We start from the raw sequence: 22,790 nt of genomic DNA, 5'->3' as shown, positions 1-22,790 counted from the left end.
CCCCCCCCCCCCCCATCTTACTTCATCAGGATCGTTGCCCTCAAAATGCATAGAGATTAGATCACTGGATAGGGATAAGAGTGCAAACTGCAAGAGCAGCAGGCCAGGTTCGGATCTTTAATTTGATATTCAAATGATTAATAATTATTAGGGATTCGCTAAAAAAAAAATAGTGACGTTATTAAATTCTCGATAAAAGTGTGGATTCAAGTGTTAGATTGAGGAAATTCTTTTGATTTACACAATTGCAAGTTAAATTTTCATCAGACCTCGCATGATTGATCAATTTATGTATTTGACAAAGTGTACAAAAAAATTTCCGAATGCGTCACTCCTATTTTTTAAAGAATGTCACACTTGTTTAAAGAAATGCGTGTCTGCAAGATTTATAATTTTGTCGAGTCTATTTCGTGAAAATAATTGTTATAAACTTAATACTAAATTGAAAAGTTAAATTGAGAACTCGATTCGTAATTAAAAATATGGGTTTATTGTTATCTCTCGTATTCTCTGGTTCGTAGTTGCGCGCGCAGGCGCACGCGCTCCCTCCCCTCCACTCACCTCAGGCGATCGAGCATGCTTGCACGCGTATCATAATAATTATGACGCGCTCTGTCTATTCTGTTATGCGAACGCGTGCAGCATGCATCGCTTTCAGCGAGTGAAACCGCGAGGCCTCACCGCTTGCCGATTCACTGTCACTTTTGTAATACCGTTGCTCCTTTAAGCGAGACGCTAATCGACTTACATTTTGCGCGCGCACACACACACACACACACAACGGGACATTTTCAGAGAAAGAAAAATAATCAGCGGAAGATTTATTATGATTGATCTCCAACGTCAATCATAATTAATGGGATCTCTAATCATATAGAGAACCTGGCATTTGTCAGGAAATTTTTATATACCTGGAGAAATTTGGATTTGTCAGATAATTTATTCGAGAGCATGAAATTGCCACTATTTAGTTAAAAACTCAACTATTTCGTTTATAATGCAACTGTTTGGTTATTAATAATTTTATTTTCTTCAAATAGAAAGTTCATCTATTTGGGCGATTAGTAATTTCTTTGAAATTTCAACTGATTGGTTAAAAATTTGTTGGTTGAAAATTCATGTTTTTGTTTGAAAAATCATTTTTTGTTTGAAAATTCAACAGTGTGATTGACATCTTTTTTCGGTTGACTGAAAAAACTTTCGTAGTTGGAAATTCAAATCTTTCTTAATTTTATTTTGTTGATTTATTTTGGTTACAATTTTTTTTGCAAATTTAACTGTTCCAGTTCAATGTTCCATAATTTTAGCTGAAAATTTATCTTTGTGAATTAAAAATCAATGATTCCAGTTAAAAATTCACAATTTTACGAGTAATTTAAAATTAATCACGTAGGCTGAAAATTGAAACATTTTTTAAAACTATTTTCACCAGTTTTTTTTATTGACAATTAGTTGTTTTTTTTAAATTGAAAATTTGACTAGTTTAGTGAAAATTCGTTTTTTGCTTAAAATTAATTTTTTATTGGAAATTTAACTAATCCAGTTCAATATATCATAATTTTAGTTGAAAATTCATCTTTTTGATCGAAATTTTTTCCTTTTTTTCTGTTAATGCATTGATTTTGTTGCAAATTCTTCTTTTTTGGTGGAAAAGAAATTCTATTGATTGAAAATTCACCAGAATCATTTTAGTTCAAAATTCTTAATTTTAGTTAAAAATTAATCATTTTTCTTTAAATTTTAACTGTTTTGTTGAAACCCCGTTTTTTATTGTTGGAAATTTATTTTTTAAACTGAAAATATAACTATTTAAGTGAAATTTAGCTATTTTGTTGAAAATTCGTTCCTTTATTTGTTAAAAATTCATTTTTTCAATGGAAATTAAACTATTTTGGTGGACATTCTTTTCTTGTTTTGCTCAAGATTTATTTTTTAAATCGACAATTTAATTAATTTAGTTGAAAAATCAACTATTTTAGTGAAAATTAGTTTTTGTTTCAAATTAATTTTTTTAATTGAAAATTTAGTTAATCCAGTTCAATATTTCATAATTTTAGTTGAAAATGCATCTCTCTGGTTCAAAATTGATTTATTTTTTATTTAAAAATGTATTCATTTTGTTGCAAACTCGTACTTTTTAGTTGAAAAGAAATTTCATGGGCTGAACATTCATCACATTCATCATTTTAATTTAAAAAATCATAATTTTGGTAGACAATTTATAATTTTATTTAAAAATTCATCTCTGGTTGAAAATGAACATTTTCGCTGAATATTTATGTTTTTTAGTTATAAATTAATTTGTATTGCAAATTCGTTCTTATTAAAAAGTTTAAATTATTTTGTGGAATAATCGTGTTTTTTTTATTAAAAAGTAATTTTGTTTGAAAATATTTTTTTGTTCAAAATTTAACCATTTGGTAAAAAAAGCTCATATTTGTTTGTGAAAATTCTTATTTTTATGCAAAGGTAACTGTTCTTTTTGTTTGAAAGATCGTCTTTTTTGCTGTAATATTCATCTTTTTAGTTGTAAAATAAACTATTGCCGTTTAAAATTCAATCTTTTTTTATTAAAAATTCATCACTTTGGTTGGTTAAATTTAACTATTTTGTGGGAAATTCGCTTTTTTTTTAGTCCAAAAATAATTGTTTGAACTGACAATGTAACTATGTTAGTTTCGGTTGGAAAATTGATGCGTATTTTTTTTTATTTCAAAAGTGGGAAATAGGTTCCGACTTTCCAAGAGATTACCCTTTTAAGTTTTGGGCTGCGAAGTTCCGTCCGGGTTCGAATCCCTGCGCCGATAAACTTTTTAAATTTTTTTAGTACGCTTTTTGAATGTGTCTTTAAAATAAATCCCAGGAAGAATATTTTTGCTATGAATAATAATAATTTTTAGAATAAAGTAGGAAGTACTTGTATCAATCAAAGTTCAATTTTGATTCTCTGAGCCAGGCATGTGTAGGAAGAGATTTTGAGAATTTGAAATTTGGCAGGGGCGTAATTTCCGATCGTAGAAGCGGAAGTCGTTTCGCGTTTTTCTGGCTCTCTTCCAACTTATTTCATTTTGCATATTATACATTTCTGCAACTCCCTATCAATTTCATATCTCATATGTCCTGATGACCTACATTCACTTTATCGTTATCCCACTCGGTCAGGATGTCGAATAGATTAACCTCTATCATTAAAAAGTATTTTATTATTTGAAATATTTTTCTCTTATAGAATAGGTTTTAAAATAAAGTTTACTATATAGGATCTTTTGAACTCAAAATCTCCACCTGAAATTGTAAATAATAAAATCTCGAAAAAGTAACTCGTAACATCCGATCTTTGGCATTTAGAATGTAATAGGTGGCAAAATAGAGAATAACCTACTTTTAAGAGTCTAGATACACAACTCCCTAAAAATGACCACTTCGACTTTTCATTTCTAAAGCAAATTTCCAAAAAGTAATATTATAGACTAATTTTTTATAAATATTATTCTCCTTAATGGCAAGATAGTTCCTGTTTCGTTACATATCGGGTTACACCTAATTAAAAGATATATTTGCATTGAATTAAAATTACATTAACCTCTCATGACCCGCATGAATTAAATCCAGCTGTAAAAAAAAATATTTTAATTCAATTCACGGAGTTTTCTCTCGAGGCATTTGAAATAACCGATCGGATTGAACTTCTCGACTGACGGAGGCTCGCGAAAGGTGAGATGGTCGTCGTGGAATTGGAGATCGAATTGGAAATGGCGATTAAGACTAGGGAGTAATATTGCTGGAAATGTCGGTCATACAACGTAGGCGTGATCGTTCCCACGATCTCCTGTGCACCGAGAGTGCGCTCATATACACATCCCGGTGATGCCCTCGCAAAGAGAAAGAGAAGAAGAGAGCCTTTTCCAATCGTTAGATGTGCAAGTCCCACAAGGTCGACCTGTGTGGAGAAAACGATCGTTTTGCTTAACGATACACCTTTCACGCTTTCAAAACTGAAGGACACTTTTTATTTTAAATTGAAATAGATTCTGAAACATCCTTTATTTAAGGTTGTGCCCTTGCGTTGCTTGAGATGTGTAGTCTATTTGTCGGGGTTCGAATCCCGGCGGTTATAGTTTTTTTTTCCTCCCGCTAAACTGCTAAATAATATCTAATCTTATTTTTATTTATATAAAGTTTTTTGTGTGAGGAAATTAGAGCTGTATATTTAGTTTTGAATAAGTAAATAACATGTAATGTGTTCTGAATTATGAAGTGTGTTTGTGTCTGCTAAAGTTGCACGCACGTGATCATTCTCTGGTACAACGACCGTCGATTTGAAAGTATAATTCACACTATGTGTTATGCGATTAGCATAGACCGCCGTCTAATAATCGACGCAAATCGTAGATCAGAACGCGATCCTTTGCATGCGCTGTTCGATAATTGTTGCATCGAAGTCACAACACCCAAGGACTTCTCGTTAAAAATCGAACGAGATGACGAAAGGAAACAAATTTTTCCTGCTCCTCGATCATCGCGAGATGATGACAGACGAGGAATTCTCGATTGGCGCAGAAACGTAATAAGATACACGTGGATTTCAGGAAATTTGTAATTCATCCATTTTCATTCGTTCCGCTATTTCCCATTCAAATTTTATCGTCTCGTTCAAATTCAATTTAGCGTTTTTTACCCGTCATTTTATTGTCTGTTTTATGAGTCATTAAAATTGTTTGTTGTCGTTTGCTGCCTGGAATATCATTTGAAATAATTGAAAGTATTATTGTGATTATTGACCAGAAGAAAAATTCGAAATTAAAAAAAGAAGAGAAAATATATATATATATATTTATGAAGAATGTTGAAAGGTTTGTAATGATTTTTGTGAAGTTAAGAAAACTTTAAAAGAGGGCAAGCGTTAATCTCGGGTAATGGCTAAAAGCCTTGTTAATGGTTTCTCGATGTCAGGAACATGTAAATTTATGTAACGTGTTTTATTGACACTCCCACTCCGCCCCATTTTTCATTTCCAGTCTTCGTTATCCACTTTTCAGCGCCTTGTAATCGAACTTAAATGCTTGTAACTGGTACCAGGGAGCCGATCCTTTTAGCCTCTCGTCACGATTATGAGTCAAAATGATTAAAGTTAATGGCGAGACAAAGTGCTCGGAAGGAACTCACTGGCGCGGATGAAGTGGATAATTGGAAGGCTTGCTTCGAATGCAACTTCCCAGAAAAGTGACTCGATCGAATTTTTCAAGGACTGGCTTTGCTCGCGATTATTCATCAGGAACTTAATAGATTTCAACTACTTTAAATCTACACTTTTTGAGGTTATGTTTCATCATTTTATTTACAAATACACATGGGGGCAACTCTTGCCATCGAGAGGAATCTACTCACCAAGTTTTTTCTATTTATCTGCTTTATCTGATTAGTTATATTGGGAAAAAGTCGTGAGGTGTGGCTAGCGGATTAAATCAACCAAAGGGTGTTTAGAAAACATTTGGGTCACGATTTAAAGAGCATTTTAATGAAATTTTAAATTGCTATGAATTCAAATCAATTCTCTGTTTCATTTTATATCCAATTCCCATCCTCCTACATTGTGATCCTATCAGAAAAAGGGGTAGTAATTTTCTCAGGGCACAGCTGCACAAAGGCGATTATTACAAGTAATAATTGATAGTTCAGCATTTAATCGCTGCTCTCTTTTCCACTGCACACACATCTGTTTCTTTCTTTTTATTATTCTTTTCTCTTTTTACTCGCAGATGCTCGCAATGGTGCTTACCCTTCTTGTTTGTTACCTTCTCAGATAGGCAAGGAGAACCTAGCTGCATATTTGCCCCAAGGATATGAAATCTTCCCTTTATAGTTTACAGTTTACAATTTACATTATACCGTCACTCTTTTTTTTTTCAATATATTTTTTTACAAAGGCCAGAAGAAAATTACACTCTCTGGCATTTGCATTAGACGCTTCGAGTCAATCGAGTTATCGGCAGATCAATTGTGAATATAGACCGAGATCTGCCATTAATACTCAATGCCATATGGTCGGCGTAAGGTTCTTCTCTGTCAGAAACTCCGCCTCTCAAATATACCCAAGGGTCTATTCGAGAACCATCTTGAAAACGATCTCAGTCCCGGTGGTCAAGTGTCCAATTCCAATAGAGCGGACCATTTTTTTTGCTTAGCTCTTCTTAGCTGCTTAGCAGGTAGCACCGTTTCCTTTCAGTCAGCGTAACGAGAGCTTTGCAGAAAGATTCTCGGGGCGGAAAAATCTGGGGTACAATGAGACTTGTTAGTATGCTCGGCAGACGAGAATTATGGCCCGGGATAAAGACGTTTTCTTTGCGAGAAGCGACCTGAATAAGCCCAACCCCTCGGGAGAAAAACGGCAGATTTTAGAAGATCAAAAAAAAAAAGTTTGAGTTAGGTTCCAGGATTTTCTGTTGCCATCGAGAGGAGTCGATATACCAAGTTTCCGAGCTTCATCTCCATTATCTGAAATTTTATCTAAAAAAAAAGTCGCGAGGTGGTAAATTTCCTGAGACGTACTTTTCAGCAGTGTTTTAATAACTCAAAATTGATCAATCAGCGGCAAAAAAAAAAAAATCCGAAGACTGAAATCCATCTTCATTAGCTACCGAATCTCTTCAGCTTAAGATGTAATTTATTAGCATCGACTATTTTTTTGTAATGCACAACGCGGACAGTGGGTTAAAAGCCACTCCTCCGACTTGTATTGCCTCACGTATACCGCAGATACCAGACGTCAAGTATAATTTAACAGCGCGTGGAAAAATGAACGATTACGGATTCAAGGCCTACACCGAGAGCGATTACCCGACATTACGCGCACCACGTCCAACTGATCCATTCGCAATGCATTTCGAGTCGAATCTGTGATCCACACAATAGTGTCATTGGACATTTTTATACTTTATTCCTAGAATCTTTGATGCTAATATCAGCATAAATCATTTATCTCACCAAGGCTTATAATTCAGTAAATAAGAGATTACTTTGCTTGCCATCGCGAAGAACTCATCTAGCAAAAATAAGAAATCAATACTCATCAGGGTGATTGTCATTGACAAAATAAGTCGTGAGGTGGGCAAGACAGGCATTAATCGTTTATCTCAAGAATGATTATAATTCCGGAAATGAAGGATTACTTTCCTTGCCATCGATAAGAAGACATCTGGCAAAAAATAAAAGATTTATATTCATTAGGGTGATTTTTATTTACAAAATAAGTCGCGAGGTGGGGAAGAGTTTTAGGCATTAAACATTTATTTCAAGAAGGCTTATAATTTTGAAAATAACGGATTATTTTTCTTGCTATCGAGAAGCAGATATTTAGCGAAAATAAGAAATTAATATTCATTAGAGTGATTATAATTTAAAAAGCAAATCACGAGGTGAGTAGTTAGTTTGTTTGAAAGTTCGACTATTTGCTTCAAAATAACAATTTTGACATTTTGGAAAATTGTAAAGGTGGTGCTTTTTTGTGAAGGAATCATAAAAAATAATTGGGTGATAATTATTATGTTTTTTTTTTAAATTTCAACTATTTGGTTAGAAATTCATCTGTTGAAAATTTGTTGGTTGAAAATTCATGTTTTTGTTTAAAAATTCAACAGTATGTTTGACATGTTTTTCTCTTGACTGGAAAAACTTTAGTTAAAAATTAAAATCTTTCTTAGTTGTATTTGGTTGATTTATTCTTTTTTGTTTCAATTTTTTAAATTAAATATTAAACAAATCTAGTTCAATATTTCATAATTTTAGTTGAAAATTCATCTTTTTGAATTTAAAATATTCCAGTTGAGGATTCATCATTTTACGAATAGTTAAAAATTCATCACTTAGATTAGAATTTATCTATTTTTAAAACTATTTTTAACTAGTTTTTTTGTTAACAATTATTTTTTTCAAATTGAAAAATCAACTATTTTAGTAAAAATTAGTTTTTTTGTTTAAACTTGAGTTTTTTAAAAATTGAAAATGTATCAAATTGTCCTTTTTTGGTAGAAAAGAAATTTTATTGGTTGAAAATTCATCAGAATCATCATTTTAGTTTAGAATTCATAATTTTAGTCCAAAATTAATTATTTTAGTTAAAAATTCATCAATTTGATTGAAATTTTAACTATTTTGTTGAAAAATCGCTTTTTTTTATTATTGAAATTTTATTTTGTTAAATCAAAATATAACTATTTTAGTAAAAATTACTTTTTTTTCGTTAAAAATTTATTTTTTTAATTGAAAATTTAACTAATCCAGTTGAATATTTTATAATTTTATTTAAAAATGCATCAGATTCATAATTTTAGTTGAAAATTCATCATTTTTATTGGAACTTTCACTCTTTCTATTGAAAATTCATTTTTTAACTGAAAATATAACAATTTGAGCGAAAATTCGTTTCTTGTTTTGATTAATATTTATTTTGTAAACGATAATTTAACTAATCAAGTTGAATATTCCATAATTTTAGTTGAAAATTTATCTCTTCGGTTGAAAATTAACATTTTGCTGAAAAATTATGTTTTTTAGTTAAAAATTCATTTATTTTATAGCAAATTGGTCTTTTTGGTAGAAAATAAATTTTGTTGGTTGAAAATTCATCAGACACATCATTTTAGTTGAAAATTCATTTTTTTAATTGAAAATATAACTATTTGAGTGAAAATTCGTTTCTTGTTTTGTCTGGTTTTATTTTTCAAATCGATAATTTAACTAATCAAATTGAATATCCCATCATTTTAGTTGAAAATTAATCTCTTTGGTTGAAAATTAACATTTTACTGAAAATTGATGTTTTTGAGTTAAAGATTCATTTATTTTTGGTGCATATTCGTCCCTTAGGGTAGAAACTAAATTTGTTATAAATCTTTTTTTTTCTGAAAATTTATTATTTTTAGTCGAAAATTCATCATCTTCTATTTTGAAGAGGCAGCTATTCCTTTTGTTTAAAAATTCATCTTTTTAGTTAATAAAGTATTGCAGTTTGAGATTAATTATTTTTATTGAAAAGTCATCACTTTGATTGTTTAAATGTAACTATTTCGTTGGAAATTCTTTTGTTTTTTGGGTCGAAAAATAATTTTTTTTTACTATTTGGTTCTCAAAATAAAAATTTTGTCATTTTGAAAAATTGCAGAGACAATTTTTCCATCGAGAGGAGACTATACCAAAAGTTAGATAATAATCTAAAGTGTGGATGATTTTATTTTAAAAATAAATTTTGAGGTGGTGTTTTTTTTTTCGAAGGAATAATAAAAAAGGATTTTTTTAAAAAGTGGAGGTTATAAAAAGCACCGGAAAGATAAAGCAATGGATTGACCGTGAGACAAGAGCGTGCATTGGCAGCCAAGAGCCTCTATTCTAAAACTTCATCACGTTCGCGTCACAAATGACGATTCCGTGTTCTTTAAGGACGGTCGTCCAATTGAGACACGAGACCGAGACGCCTCTTTAAAAGTACAAGGAAGCGTATAAACTCTCGAGATTCAAGAACGAGGTGTTTGTTGCGTCAACGAGGATCCTTGATTCCTTGGTTAATTTACTTCCTTACATGCTCCCTTTCCTTATCCGAATAAAGGACAAAAGTCAACATGACGTACAGCACTCTCCATTAAAGTCGAAAATCAACCACACGTATTTAATTCTCCTCAATCGGAATTTCCGGTCTCGTGAATCAGGTTTATAATATTTCTGGTATTGATCTTGAAATTCTATCTCAACTTAAAAGAAAATGCAACTTTTTTTTTTATTGAAAGTTAATTTTTTGCATAATTAACTGTTTTCTTGAAGATTAGTCATTTTGTAATATTAGAAATGTTAATTTTTAATGAATTGTTTAGTTTTTTAATAAAAAAAAAATAAAAAGTTGATAAACTTGATAGGACAACTTTGTCGGATAAGTGTTGACAAAGTCAGTTCTGTTAAGATTCTAGTCACATCTGGAAGACTATAATGGAACGTCTGTCTGTCTATCAGAAGTGATATGACAATATCGGAGATGTCGTTTTTCCTTGATTCTTTCCCCCCGATAAGGTATGACTTACATGGAACATTTTTCTTCTCATACATATAGCTATGATTCGAATCGCAATTTATACCGCGTATAGATAAACTGTCGCTCGAAGAACGAAGGCCGCGAACAAGTTCGAGTTGAGATGCGAGCCTGCCTCTCAGCTTGACCTTAAGCATTTTACTTCCGTCAGCTGCAGGCTAATGGCGAATAATATATTATATCTCATCTACTTGCATCTTCTTTAATAGGCTTGGCGATTTTCATTACAAGACACTTCTTCAAACTCATTTCAATGCCAACAATTTATTCAATTGTTCTTCCCATCTTTGTTTATATCAATCAGCTTAGAAACTCTTCAGGGTGGCGACTTGCCCAGGTATTTAATTTAAAAACCGGGAATCTGTAGCTGATTGCAGTAAAATTCAAGTTTTTATTATTTAAACAATTTTAGTCAATTTAGAAAAGTGATATCTACTTTATTTACAGGCATAGGGAGGTTGAGGATTAATTTATTTATTTAAAAATTAAACTGATTGGTTGAAAGTTGAACTAATTTATTGTAAATTAATTTTTTATTCAAGATTCGTCATTTTAATTCAAAATTCATCTTTGGTTGAAAATGTAACTAGTTTGTTGGAAGATCAATTTATTTTTATCTGAAAATCTAACTATTCGAGTAAATAAATAATAATAAATAATAGTAATAAATTATTTGGTTGAAAATTGATATATTTTATTGTAAAGTTCTACTTATTTTGATGGAAAATTGATTCCTTTGGTGGAAATTTGAGCTATTTTGATGAAAATTCCTTTTTCTTCGTTGAAAGGTAATTGTTTTAATTTTTTTCCGAAAATTCGCTTTTTTGGTTACAAAATGCTATTTTTAACTAATTTTTTGTTAACAATTAGTGTTTTTAAACTGAAAATTCAACTATTTTAGTAAAAAAAAATTTTTCTTTAAACTTGAGTTTTTTAAATATTGAAAATGTAGCTAATCCAGTTGAATATTTCAAAATTGTAGTTAAAATGCATTTCTGTTTGATTTTTTTTTTAGTTAAAAATACATTTATTTTGTTGCAAATTGGTCCTTTAAGGTAGAAAAGAATACTAAAGTTAAAAAGAAGTCAATTAAAAGTTTATTTACGGAAAAACTTACATTTTCAGTTTAAAAAAATAGTTTAATTTTCGACCAAAAATACAATTGAAAAAAACCCATGAAGTTAATTTTTAACCTAAGTCATGAATTTTCAATCAAAATAATGAATCATCAACTGAAATAGTTTAATTTTAAACCAAAAACATGAGTTTAAAAAAATCATAAATCTTCAACTAAAATAGTTGAATTTTCAAATAAAAAAAAATAGATAAATTGTCAACCAAAACTTAAATAATGACATTTTAAATTGAGAAAATTAATACTGAACCAGGCAAGTGGTTTTTTTTAAACTAAGACTGTGAAATTGATTTATTTTAGTGAAAAGTTCTACGTATTTTGATAGAAAATTGATTCCTTTGGTGGAAATTTCAGCTATTTTGATGAAAATTCCTTTTTTTTTGGTTAAAAGATAATTGATTTAATTTTTCCCCCGAAAATTCGCCTTTTTTTGGTTAGAAAATGCTATTTTTAACTATTTTTTTTGTTAACAATTAATTTTATTAAACTGAAAATTCAACTATTTTAGTAAAAATTAGTTTTTTAGCTTCAACTTGAGTTTAAAAAAATTGAAAATATAGCTAATCCAGTTGAATATTTCAAAATTTTATTTAAAAATGCGTTGTTGATTGATTTTCTTTTTTTAGTTAAAAATACATTCATTTTGTTGCAACTTCGTCCTTTAAGGTAGAAAAGAAAATCTATTAGTTGAAAACTCATTAGAATCATCATTTTAGTTAAAAATTCATGATTTTAGTCGAAAATTAATTATTTTAGTTAAAAATTCATCATTTTGATTGAAATTTGAACTATTGTGTTGAAAAATCGGAATCTGTAGCTGATCGCAGTAAAATTCTAATTTTTATTATTTAAACAATTTGAGTCAATTTAGAAAAGTGATTTCTACTTTATTTACAGTCATAGGGAGATTAAGGATGAATTTATTTGTTTAAAAATTCAACTGATTGGTTACAAATTCAACTAATTTATTATAAATTAATTTTTATTCAAGATTCGTCATTTTAATTGAAAATTCATCTTTGGTTGAAAATGTTACTACTTTTTTGTAAACAAATTTTTTTTTATCTACAAATTTACCTTTTCGAATCGAAAATTTAACTATTTTGTTGAAAATGCGTTTGTTTGAAGAATTATATTTTTAAGAGAAAATCGAAATATTCTATTATTTTAATTGAAAATTAATTTCTTGGATTGAAAATTGATTTATTTCAGTGAAAAGTTCTAGTTATTCTGATAGAAAATTGATTCCTTTGGTGGAAATTTGAGCTATTTTGATGAAAATTCTTTTTTCTTGGTTGAAAGGTAATTTTTTTAACCCCCCCCCCCCCCCACGAAAATTCGCCTTTTTTGTTAGCAAATGCAATATTTTTACTTGAAATGTTGGGAATTTAAATCCAAGTTGAACATGTGGGATAAAGCGGGACATCCGCGACGATTCCAACCAGAAAATTCAATACAATTCGCGCAATTCCCGCTAAGTCGTGTTCGACGGTACTCGAATGGAAAATAATTCAGCGGGACTATGGATAAATCTCGATTGCAGAGAATGATAATCCGACTTTTGAAAAAGTCCCCTTTTTTCTGGGAACCAGGAAGCTAATTGTGTGTCGCCAGCAGCTAATTGTGTATAGCCAGCAGCATTACGAAACTTTCCACATGGTGGTCGTCGGTATTCACGTTTCAGTGAAGATTTCCCGCTAATCTGAGTTCCCTTTGGTTTGATGGAATCAACGGAAATGGAACGTGAATGCAAGCCCTGAATGTCTATTGTAGAGAAGCTTAACCCTTTGACGTACTTGGGGTTGGGCCGGATTTGCACTGCCCCACCTGCAACCCCGAGAGAGCCTAGAGCAAATCTCGATTACTGCCTATAGTGAAATCGCAATCGCATTTTCCCCACGTCAATAATACATGATCCAACTTTACCGAACTCTTTTTCAAATTTTCTCGATCCCTTTCGATTGCTTTTACTGCACATTTTGCCTTGCACAATGCACATTGTAATTTGTACAATGCACCTTTTTAGAGTTTTAGACGGCCCGTTTAACTTTCCCTATTTTCCCATTTTCGACTTTTTTTTTTTGCCTGGACCATCAAAGCTGAGGCTCGAGACCCTGAAAAACCTTATGGTAAATTCAGCGCGGGACTTTCAAAGATCGTAAAACCCCTGTCGCACATAAATAATGCGCTACGCATTCATTTTGACCCCTTTTAAAAAGCCCACCGTCGCAAGAGACTGTAACGAGCACAGAGAACCGTTTTCTCCAAAGTTAAAGCCCGATGCTGAATTTTCGAGAATTCTTTTATCCTTGAAAAATATTGTACAAGGTTTTCAGAATTTTTTTCAAAGTCTCTTTCTCGTCGACAAAAAATTTGGAGAAGGTTGGGTTCGACATATATCATTCTAAAGTTAAAAGGAAGAAGTCAATTAAATGTTTAATATCCTTTAATACAAACGAACGAAAAATTTCAAAATAACAAAAATGAAGAAGTTATATTTTTAGTTGAAAAAAAAAATAGTTCGAATATTTAAATTTTCCACCAAAAAATTTGATTAAGAAATACAGTAAGATTTTAACAAAATAGTTGAATTTTCAATTAAAGGAGACAAATTTTCAACCAAAACCCAAAGTGGGATAGTTCCATTTTTAGTTAGTAAAATTAATTTTCAACCTAATTCATTCAATCTTCAACTAAAACAGTTGAATTTTCAAATAAAAAAAAAAAATATATTGAAAAAAGATAAAGTGTTAACCAAAACGTAAATAATTAAATTTTAGGTTAAAAAAATTAATACTCAACCAGGCAGTTTATTTTTTAACTAAGGCTATGAAATATCCAACTAAGACGATAAATATAAAAATTAAATAATTAAACTTTAGACCAAAAAATAAATTTTCATCTGGAAAATATAATTTTTCCACTCAAAATTGAATATTTCAAATTTGAGTCAAAAAATGAATGTTCAAAGAAATGAGCTTTTATAAATTATTCTGGAAAATTGAACTGGTATAATAGTTACATTTTCAGTTAAAAAAAAATTTTTTTCAACCAAATAAGAAACAAATTTTCGGACGATTTCTAAAAGTTTCTTTATTCAAGGAAAGAAAAAAATTCAACTAAAATGTTGCATTTTCAGAATCAAAAGATGAATGTTCAGCTAAAAATATGATTTCTCAACAAAAAATGTAATAGTTGACATTTCAAAAAAAAAAAAAAAGATTTTGATTTAAAATTAAAAACAGTTGTATTCATTCAAAAAGACGAATGTCCATTAAAATAGTTTAATCGTCAACGAAGAAAGATTAATTTTCAATCAAAAATGACTAAATTAGTAGCAAAAAGAGATCAATTTTCAAACCAAAAGGACAAGTTTTCGACAAACAGTTCATTTTCAACTAAAGAGTTGAATTTCCTACCGAAAAATTGAAATTTTCAAACCAAAAGCTCCAAATTTCTACAAAAAAGTTGAATGTTTTCAACCAAAAAAAAAAAAGATTTTTTAACCCAGCAATTTTAATTTTTAACCATAAAGTTAATTTTTATCCCAAATAATTCAATTTTACCCAAAAAGTATGAATTCTCGACATAATTGTTGATTTTTCAACAACAAGAAAAATGAGAATATTTTTATTTGAAAAAAATAAATTCTCCTATCAAAAAGAAAAAACTGTTACTAAAAATTGTTGAATTTCCGAGCCAAAAAGACGAATTTTCAAGTCAGTTGAATTTTCAACGAAGTAAGTAAAGTTTCAAACAGATAATACAATGTTTAACCAAAAAAATACGTATTCTCGTCAAAAAATATAATAGTAGATTTTTTAACCAAAAATAATAATTAACTTACAACCATAAATAGTTTGATTTTTTTTATTGGTTTCTGTTAACTTTATGCTTCGAAAATAAAGAAAAATTTCAACTGCACACTTTTTGATTTTTGACTGTACACTTTCAAAATTAGAACAATATAAAAGAGTGAAAAAGAAATCTTGAAGGAAAAGAAGTGGGTCCATATGTCTTTCGAAACTATGTCTTTCGAAATGAATATAGTAAATAATTATTAAACATATTAGCCATCTCGAGAACTTTCGATTATGCGCTTGTCCTTCGAGCACATGGGCGAGGTCCTATAAAACCAACTGCCTAAGAAACGCAATAAAAAATGTTATGGCTACACTGCAGTAATTGACTTGTGGGCGTGCAAAGCAAGCCATAAAGTGAAAAAAGTCCCAGAAAGTAAAAAAGCGTCGCGAGATGCGTGCATTTAACCTAATTAAAGCTTTTTTTCGACTTACAGGGTGGCAAGTTAACCGATAAATTTATTGAACGCAAAAAAACGGAGAATTTAATTTAAAAACCGGGAATTTACTTCTGATCGCAGTAAAATTCAAGTTTTCATTATTTGAATAATTTTTTTCAATTTAGTAAAGTAATTTCTACCTTATCTACAGTCGCAGATTTTCAAATTATCTCAGTTTTTATCTAATAAAATATGCATTTATTATTTAATTTTTTAATTTAGAAATTAAACTAGTTTTTATTTTTTAAATGTATGTACTTTGTGAAAAAATCGTTTTTTTTTTGTCGAAAATTCATCTTTTTGGTATAAAATTCAACTATTCCAGTTAAAAATTCATCTTTCTAGTTCAAAATTCTTTTTTTTTTTTAGAAAATGATTTTTTTCTTTGGAAGGTAATATACTTGTTTAAAAATTATTCTTTTCGGTTGAAAATTCAAGTATTGCAGTTTAATATTTATCATTTTAGTTGAAGATTCATTTTTTAGCTGTAAAATTCGAAGTTAGAATGCAAATTTTAGAAAAAGAAAATACTTCAAGCAGGTTTTTCAATAGTTTTTTTTGCTAGAAATTAATTTTGTTCTTTGAAGATTCATGATTTTAATTGAAAATTCATCTCTTTTTACAAAAAAGTAACTACTTTGTTGCAAATAATTTTTTTAACAAAAAATTTAATTATTCTAGTAGAAACTTGAACTATTTCGCTTCAATTTCTTTTTTTTTTTAAGAATACGATTTTTAACGGAAAACTCAACTATGTGGTTGAAAATGAATTCTTTTTTAATTAAAGAGTTTCTTTGAAAGTTCCTGCAAATCGTGGAAAATTCAACTTTTTTGCAGAAAATTCATCAGTTTCGTTGATTGTTAATTTTTTGAACTAAAAATTTTACTGTTCCATTTTGGTTGAATAGGAGTTTTTTCTTTCAAAATTAATTCTTTGTGCTTAAAAACGCTGTTTTTTATTTGATTGAAAATTCAGGTGTACTAGTTAAATATTCATCATTTTATTTGAAAATTCATCTTTTAGGTAAGAAAAAATTTTTCTTGGTTGAAAAATAAACTATTTTGTTAAAAATTAGTTTTTCTAAATTATAGATTCACCATTTTTATTAAAAATTCATTTTTTTGATTGAAGCGGAATTTTTGTACTGAAAATTTAACTCTTTTATTGAAACTTTTTTTGTTTTACATTGGTTTTATTACCTTAAAACTTAATTATTTAAGTTTTTGTTGACAATTTTTCTTGTTTTATGTATAATTTAAGATGAAAATTATTTATTTTTTTTTACTAAAAATGTAACTTCCATTTTTTGTTAAAAATTATTTTCATCTTTTTATAGATCAAAATTTTACTATTTGGTTGAAAATTTGTCTCCTTTGATCTAAAATTTAACTGTTTCGTTAAAATTCATGTATTTTGTTGAAAAATTGTATTTTTTGGTAGAAAATTAATCTTCTTGTTTGAAAATTAATCTTCTTCAAAAATGTTCTTTTTGGTAAAAATTCAAGTATTTGAGTTAAATATTCATAATTTTAGTTGAACATTAATCAGTCAAGATAAAAATTAATTCTTTTTCTACTAAAAATGTAACTTCCATTTTTTGTTAAAAATTATTTTTATTTTTCTAGTTCAAAATTAAACTATTTGGTTGAAAACTTGTACTTTTTGGTAGAAAATTAATCTTATTATTTGAAAATGAATTATTTTGCAATTTTTTGCTCTTATTGTCTCAAAAAATGATTAGAATGAGTGTCATGATTTAAAATAAAGCCAAAAATTTGAATTTTCGACAAAACAGTTGCATTTTTGATGAAAAAATACTTATTTTTTACCCAAATAGTTGAATTTTAACCCAAAAAGGCGATTTTTCACAAAACAGTTAAATTTTCACCTAAAAAATATGAATTCTCAATAAAAAATTAAAGAGTGTAATAGTCGGAAAAATTGAATTTTTTAAAAAGTAGTGGAATCCTTAAACAAAAGAGATACATTTTCAAACTAAATTTTCAACAAGAGTTTATTTTTCAGAAAATTAAGCTTCTTTATTGAAGAAATGAAAAAAATGTAATCAAATTGTCGTATTTTCAAGATAAAAAGACGAATTTTCAAATAAAAGATGTAATAGTTAATTCTAGAAATGATATTAGAATTTGAAGTCGCAACATTTTAATGCAATACTGCGGTTTTATTGAAGAAGTACATTCAAAAATAGCAAAGCCAGCCGGTTCCTGAAAGCCCTCCCTAAAATAAGAATCGCAGAAACGAAAATGACGATTCTCGGAAGGCGGGAATTAAAGAAAGAGATAAATGGAGCTGCCGAAAGAAACCTCGAGTAATAAAGATTGATAGATGTCCCCGAATAAATAAAGTCACACGCCCCTAACGAGGAGAGGCACGAGAGTGAGTGTCCTCTCGCCTAAATCTAAATCTCAACCAGACCTAAAATCCTCTCGTACCACTTTAAACGATTACGTCCTCTTTCTGTTCGCAGACGAAAAAGAACAACCCCAACCACATAAAGCGACCCATGAACGCGTTCATGGTCTGGTCCCAGATTGAGCGCAGGAAGATCTGCGAAATCCAGCCTGATATGCACAATGCCGAGATTAGCAAGAGGCTTGGTAGGCGCTGGAAGACCCTGGACGATGCAGCAAGAAGGCCCTTCATCGAGGAGGCCGAGAGGCTCCGCCAACTCCACATGATGGAGTATCCCGACTACAAGTACCGACCCAGGAAGAAGACGACAAAACCAACCCCCTCGCCGAAACCCAATAAAGAGCTCAAGAAAAGCAAGAAGTCTTCCGCCGCCATCTCACCAAGCCACGTCTCCCCAAAACTCAGAAATGACACCAACAACAACAACACCACCAGCACCACCACCACCACCACCTCCTCCGCCTCCGCCACCTCCTCTTCACCCATCAAGAGGCTTCAGAGCCCACCAACAACGAACACACTCTCAAGGCCGAAAATTGAACTTGCCCTCGGCAAGAGGCCAGCTGACTACACCCCACTTCCGCCAATCGTCACTGCCAAGGTACCCTGCAGTCCCTCCTGTGACACTCCCGACTCCCCCGAATCAGCCAGTTTCTATGATGACGCCTTCATGGACACGAGTTGTCTCCAATCAAAAATCAAGCAGGAGGATCTCGAGTACACCACCCCCGACTTTGGCAACGACAGGCTCCTATCTTCCGTCAGCTCTTTCGAGACCTTCCAACCGGGTGGCTATCAGAGGACAACATCCACCTCCTGTCGGCCGATGGATGTCGTCTTCGTCAAGGAGGAACCTCACGATCTTAATACTGGTCGGACGACAATTCAGTCGCTCGCAAATATCACTGCCACCAACAATTCTAATCATCATCATCATCTCAAGACTGACGAAACGACGAATCCCAACTTGTCGGATCTGGACTCCCTTCTTCAAATTTCTTCGACGGACCTCCTCCAAATTCAGACGGACTTTAAACTCGATCTGGACATGGGCACAATCACTGATCTCGATTCGTTTGAGACGTCGAGTTCCAGCAGTGGATCGCATTTTGAGTTCACCTGCACACCGGATGTCACGGATATGTTGTCTTCGATTGGTGTTCACAACGAGTGGGTTAGTTTCTGAAATGAGGGGGGATGAAAAAAAAAAGAAAGAAACAAAGTCCGACGATCGAGCTGGGAAATATGATTGTTGAGGGTTTAGTTTTTTTTTTTTTTTTTGAGAAAGCAGTTCGAGAGATTAGACTCGGATAAGAAAGGAGGGTTGATTGGAATCTTTGGTTTACTTTTTGCAAGAAACTGAATTCGGTTGACTTATTTATTTTCGTGCAGTGGCTGTACAGTTTTTTTTCTTTGTTCTCTTTTTCTTCTTTCTATTTATATATTCTTTTTTATTATTATTATTATTATTTATTTATTTTTAGACGCTTGAAGAAATGACAGGGTTTCCGGCATTTTTTTGCTTCTTTCAAAAGTATTCTGCGGTTTCTGATTACCGGAAACCGGTTTGCTGAAGAAGGCTTCTTCTTGATGAGTTTGGAGAAGGTGAGAATGTTACTCAAACATCCTTTGGGAAAATCTCTCTCACTGCCTTTGAAATAAAGGTTTTGTGGTTTTGGCAAAGTATCGTTTTGATGAGGTTTTTGATGCTGTGGGAAATTAATTTCTTGGCGGGTTTGATCTATTGGGAAATGCATGAAAAATGGGGCTAATTGTTTTCCGGGTGGCCGGAAATTTTACAACTTTTTCGAAGAAAAACATTTTCTTTTTTTAAATAATTACTTGATTTTTTGTTAATTTAAACTTTGAAGACTTTCCAATTTACATTTTTATTTTTAAACCTGTATTTTTAGTTATTGAAAATTAAATGCCTTTGAAATTGAAAATTTTTTATAGAACACATTTTTATTTTGTCAACTCTAAATATAAATAAATAAATAATTTTTTTAATTGATTGGCATCTTCAGTATTAAAAGTAAATATTTGATTTTACAAAAAGATTCTAAATACGTTCTAAATTTAAAAGTTTTCAGATTTTAACGATACTATTTTTAACTTGAAAATAGTTTCACAATAATATATTCGTAATTAAATGCCTTTATTAAGTTAAAAAAAAATTGTTTCAGATGAAAAAAACTGAATTGTTTGGCATAGAACGCCTTGAATCGTTCAAATTTCGAAGAGTTTTTAAACTTTGAACGTTACAATTTTAATTATTTTATTTAAAAAATGATTTATTTTGTCAGTAAAATTTTTGGATCTTGATGTATAAATAAGAACTGAGCACTTATTATTTGTAGAAAAAATTTGAAATATTTCAAATAATTTAAACAAAATTTCGATTTTTGCAGATTTCAAACAAAAAATTCAGAAGCTTTTTGAGAATTTTGAAAAACATCAAAAGATTAAAAACATTTTCCTAAAATTCCTAGGAAAATTGAATACGATTTTTTTATTTTGAATATTTAAAATATTTATATATTTTAAAAGATTTCGAAAATTGTCAAAATAGAATCTGGAATAGAAAAAATGCAATAAATATTTTTTCAAAGAAGTGGATTTTTCCTACTATTTAAAAAAAAATATTGCAAATTAAAAAAATATTTCTTAAGCTTCTTAGGAAAATCGAATATAATTTTACATTTTTAATAATTTTTTGAAGAGAATAATTTTAATAACATTTTTCTAAATGTAGAGAATTTTCTAAAAAAAAATCTGGGAAAAATTTAAGAAATATCTTATAAAAGAAACGAATTTTTCTTACTATTTAAAAAAAAAATATTGCAAATTAAAAAAAAAGATCTTAAGATTCCTCGGAAAATCAAACATGATTTTTCATTTTCAATCATTATTTTAAGAGAATATTTAAAAATACTTCAAAAGATTTGCAAAAAAATCTGAAATAATCTAAAAAAATTTTTCTAAATTTGTAGAATTTTCTATAAAATTGTAGGAAAATTTCGATAAATATCTTTTTAAATGAATCGAATTTTCTCTACTATTTAAAAAAAAATCCTAAAAATGAAAAAAAAAGATTTTCGTAAGATTCCTAAGAAATCGAATATGATATTTCATTTTGAATAATTATTTTAGGAGAAAATTTAAAAAAATGTTAAGATTTCCAAAATTGCCAAAAAAATCTGGAATAACCTAAAGAAAAGTTTTCTTAATTTGCAGAATTTTCCCAAAATTTTAGGAAAAATTCAATAAATATCTTTTTAAAAGAAGCGAATTCTTGCTACAATTAAAAAAATATTGTAAATTAAAAAAAAATATTCCTCGGAAAATCGAACATGATTTTTTATTTTTAATAATTATTTTAAGAGAATATTTTTTAAAATGTTGAAAGATTTTCAAAATTGGCAAGAAAATCGGGAATAATTTAAAGAAAATTTTTTTTTAAACTTGTCCAATTTTTTAAAAATTGTAGGAAAAATTCAATAAATATTTTTTTTTAAAAAAGCGAATTTTTCCTATTATTTAAAAAAATCCTCAAATTAAAAAAAATCAAAATCATTTTCCTAGGAATCTTGAAACAAACTTTTTTATTCTTTTGAAGCTTTTCAGAGTTCTTAAAAAGCTTCTAAATCTGCAAAAATTAATTAAATTGCAAAAATTAACATGCAAAAATACACACGCTTTATTTAAATTAATTGATATCATTACAAAATTTAAATTAACTTTGAATCTTTTCCAAACTTAAGATAACTCAAATTGTTTTCTAGAAACAATAAGCAAGCTTTTCTAAAAATCATAAGAAAAATTCGAGTCATTTTAAAAGATATTTAAAAGTTGTGAAAAAATTTGAAAAGTAATTTTAAATTTGAAAAAATTTAAAGCAACTTCTAGATTTCTCAAGATTTTGAAATAAAATGTTGAAGCTTTTCAAGGATGTTTAAACTATTTAAAATCAAAATAATTTAATTTTTAATTTTAAGCAGTGTTCAGTTAAAAAACTTACAATTTTTAATGTTTCTAGCCTAAAATTGATCAAAGTGGTCAAAACGGCCACCCTGTATTTTGAATATTTTTCCAAAATGACCTTTTTTCATTGAAATTTAGAGAATACGAATTCAGTTTCTCCCATCAAAAGGCCAGTATTATATTGATAAATTGAATTTTAAAGGAAGCTTTATCAGACCGGAAGTCGCGTTTTCCGGTTACTTCGATTCAAATCTCTCGAACCGAAGGATCAATCGTGAAATGAAGCAGCTTCAATAAAAAGTGTCTCCACATTTTGAAACCAAACACTGAATTTCCTTTTAGCCAAAAGTGACTTACTTTTGAAAGGCTCTTTCACAGATTAAAAATTAATCTAATTTACATTAAAAGTCTTTTCTTCGCGAAAATGTCGTTGCTATTTTTAAACCCAAGTATTTTCGTGTGCCCCGTTTTTTCGTATTTAATCAAAAATAATAAAATGTACTTAGGATTATTTTAAGTTTGTGTTTTCTTCTTCTAGATTCTTAAGTATTGTTTTAGGTTTGTCGAAAAACTTTTTAGACTTTTGTAAAAAAAAAATCCTTTTTTTATTTTGAAATTCAGTGAAATTTTGTGCGGAATGAAAGTGTGGAGTTTTGAGATTGGCGCTCGATCGTCTTTTTTATACAAAAAACACACACACACACAGACACACGATATATATAAATATATATATATATATATTTCGCGCCGTAAAAACTATAATATAAGCGTTTTTGTATATTTACTGTAGCATACTAGTTTTGTAACGCTCTTTTCTACGAGAAAGGACCGCCGAGCGTCGATCGGCCTTTGAATGAAAATA

General features: G+C 29.7%; 1 protein-coding gene across 1 annotated transcript in view; it reads left to right on the top strand.

The window, feature by feature from the left end:
• LOC117173475 (transcription factor sox-2-like) overlaps nt 1–19,830 on the top strand; it is a 27,984-nt gene extending 8,154 nt beyond the window's left edge. Inside the window, exon 2 of the mRNA XM_033362077.1 lies at nt 18,000–19,830. Within this exon, the coding sequence (XP_033217968.1) occupies nt 18,000–19,130 (1,131 nt within the window). The 3' untranslated portion in view covers nt 19,131–19,830. The remainder of the gene's footprint in view (nt 1–17,999) is intronic.
• The last annotated feature ends 2,960 nt before the right edge of the window (nt 19,831–22,790 follow it).

The sequence above is a fragment of the Belonocnema kinseyi genome, chromosome 5, assembly GCF_010883055.1.
Source record: "Belonocnema kinseyi isolate 2016_QV_RU_SX_M_011 chromosome 5, B_treatae_v1, whole genome shotgun sequence".
NCBI classification, from domain to species: domain Eukaryota; kingdom Metazoa; phylum Arthropoda; class Insecta; order Hymenoptera; family Cynipidae; genus Belonocnema; species Belonocnema kinseyi.
This window is presented reverse-complemented; position numbering and strand designations above follow the sequence as displayed.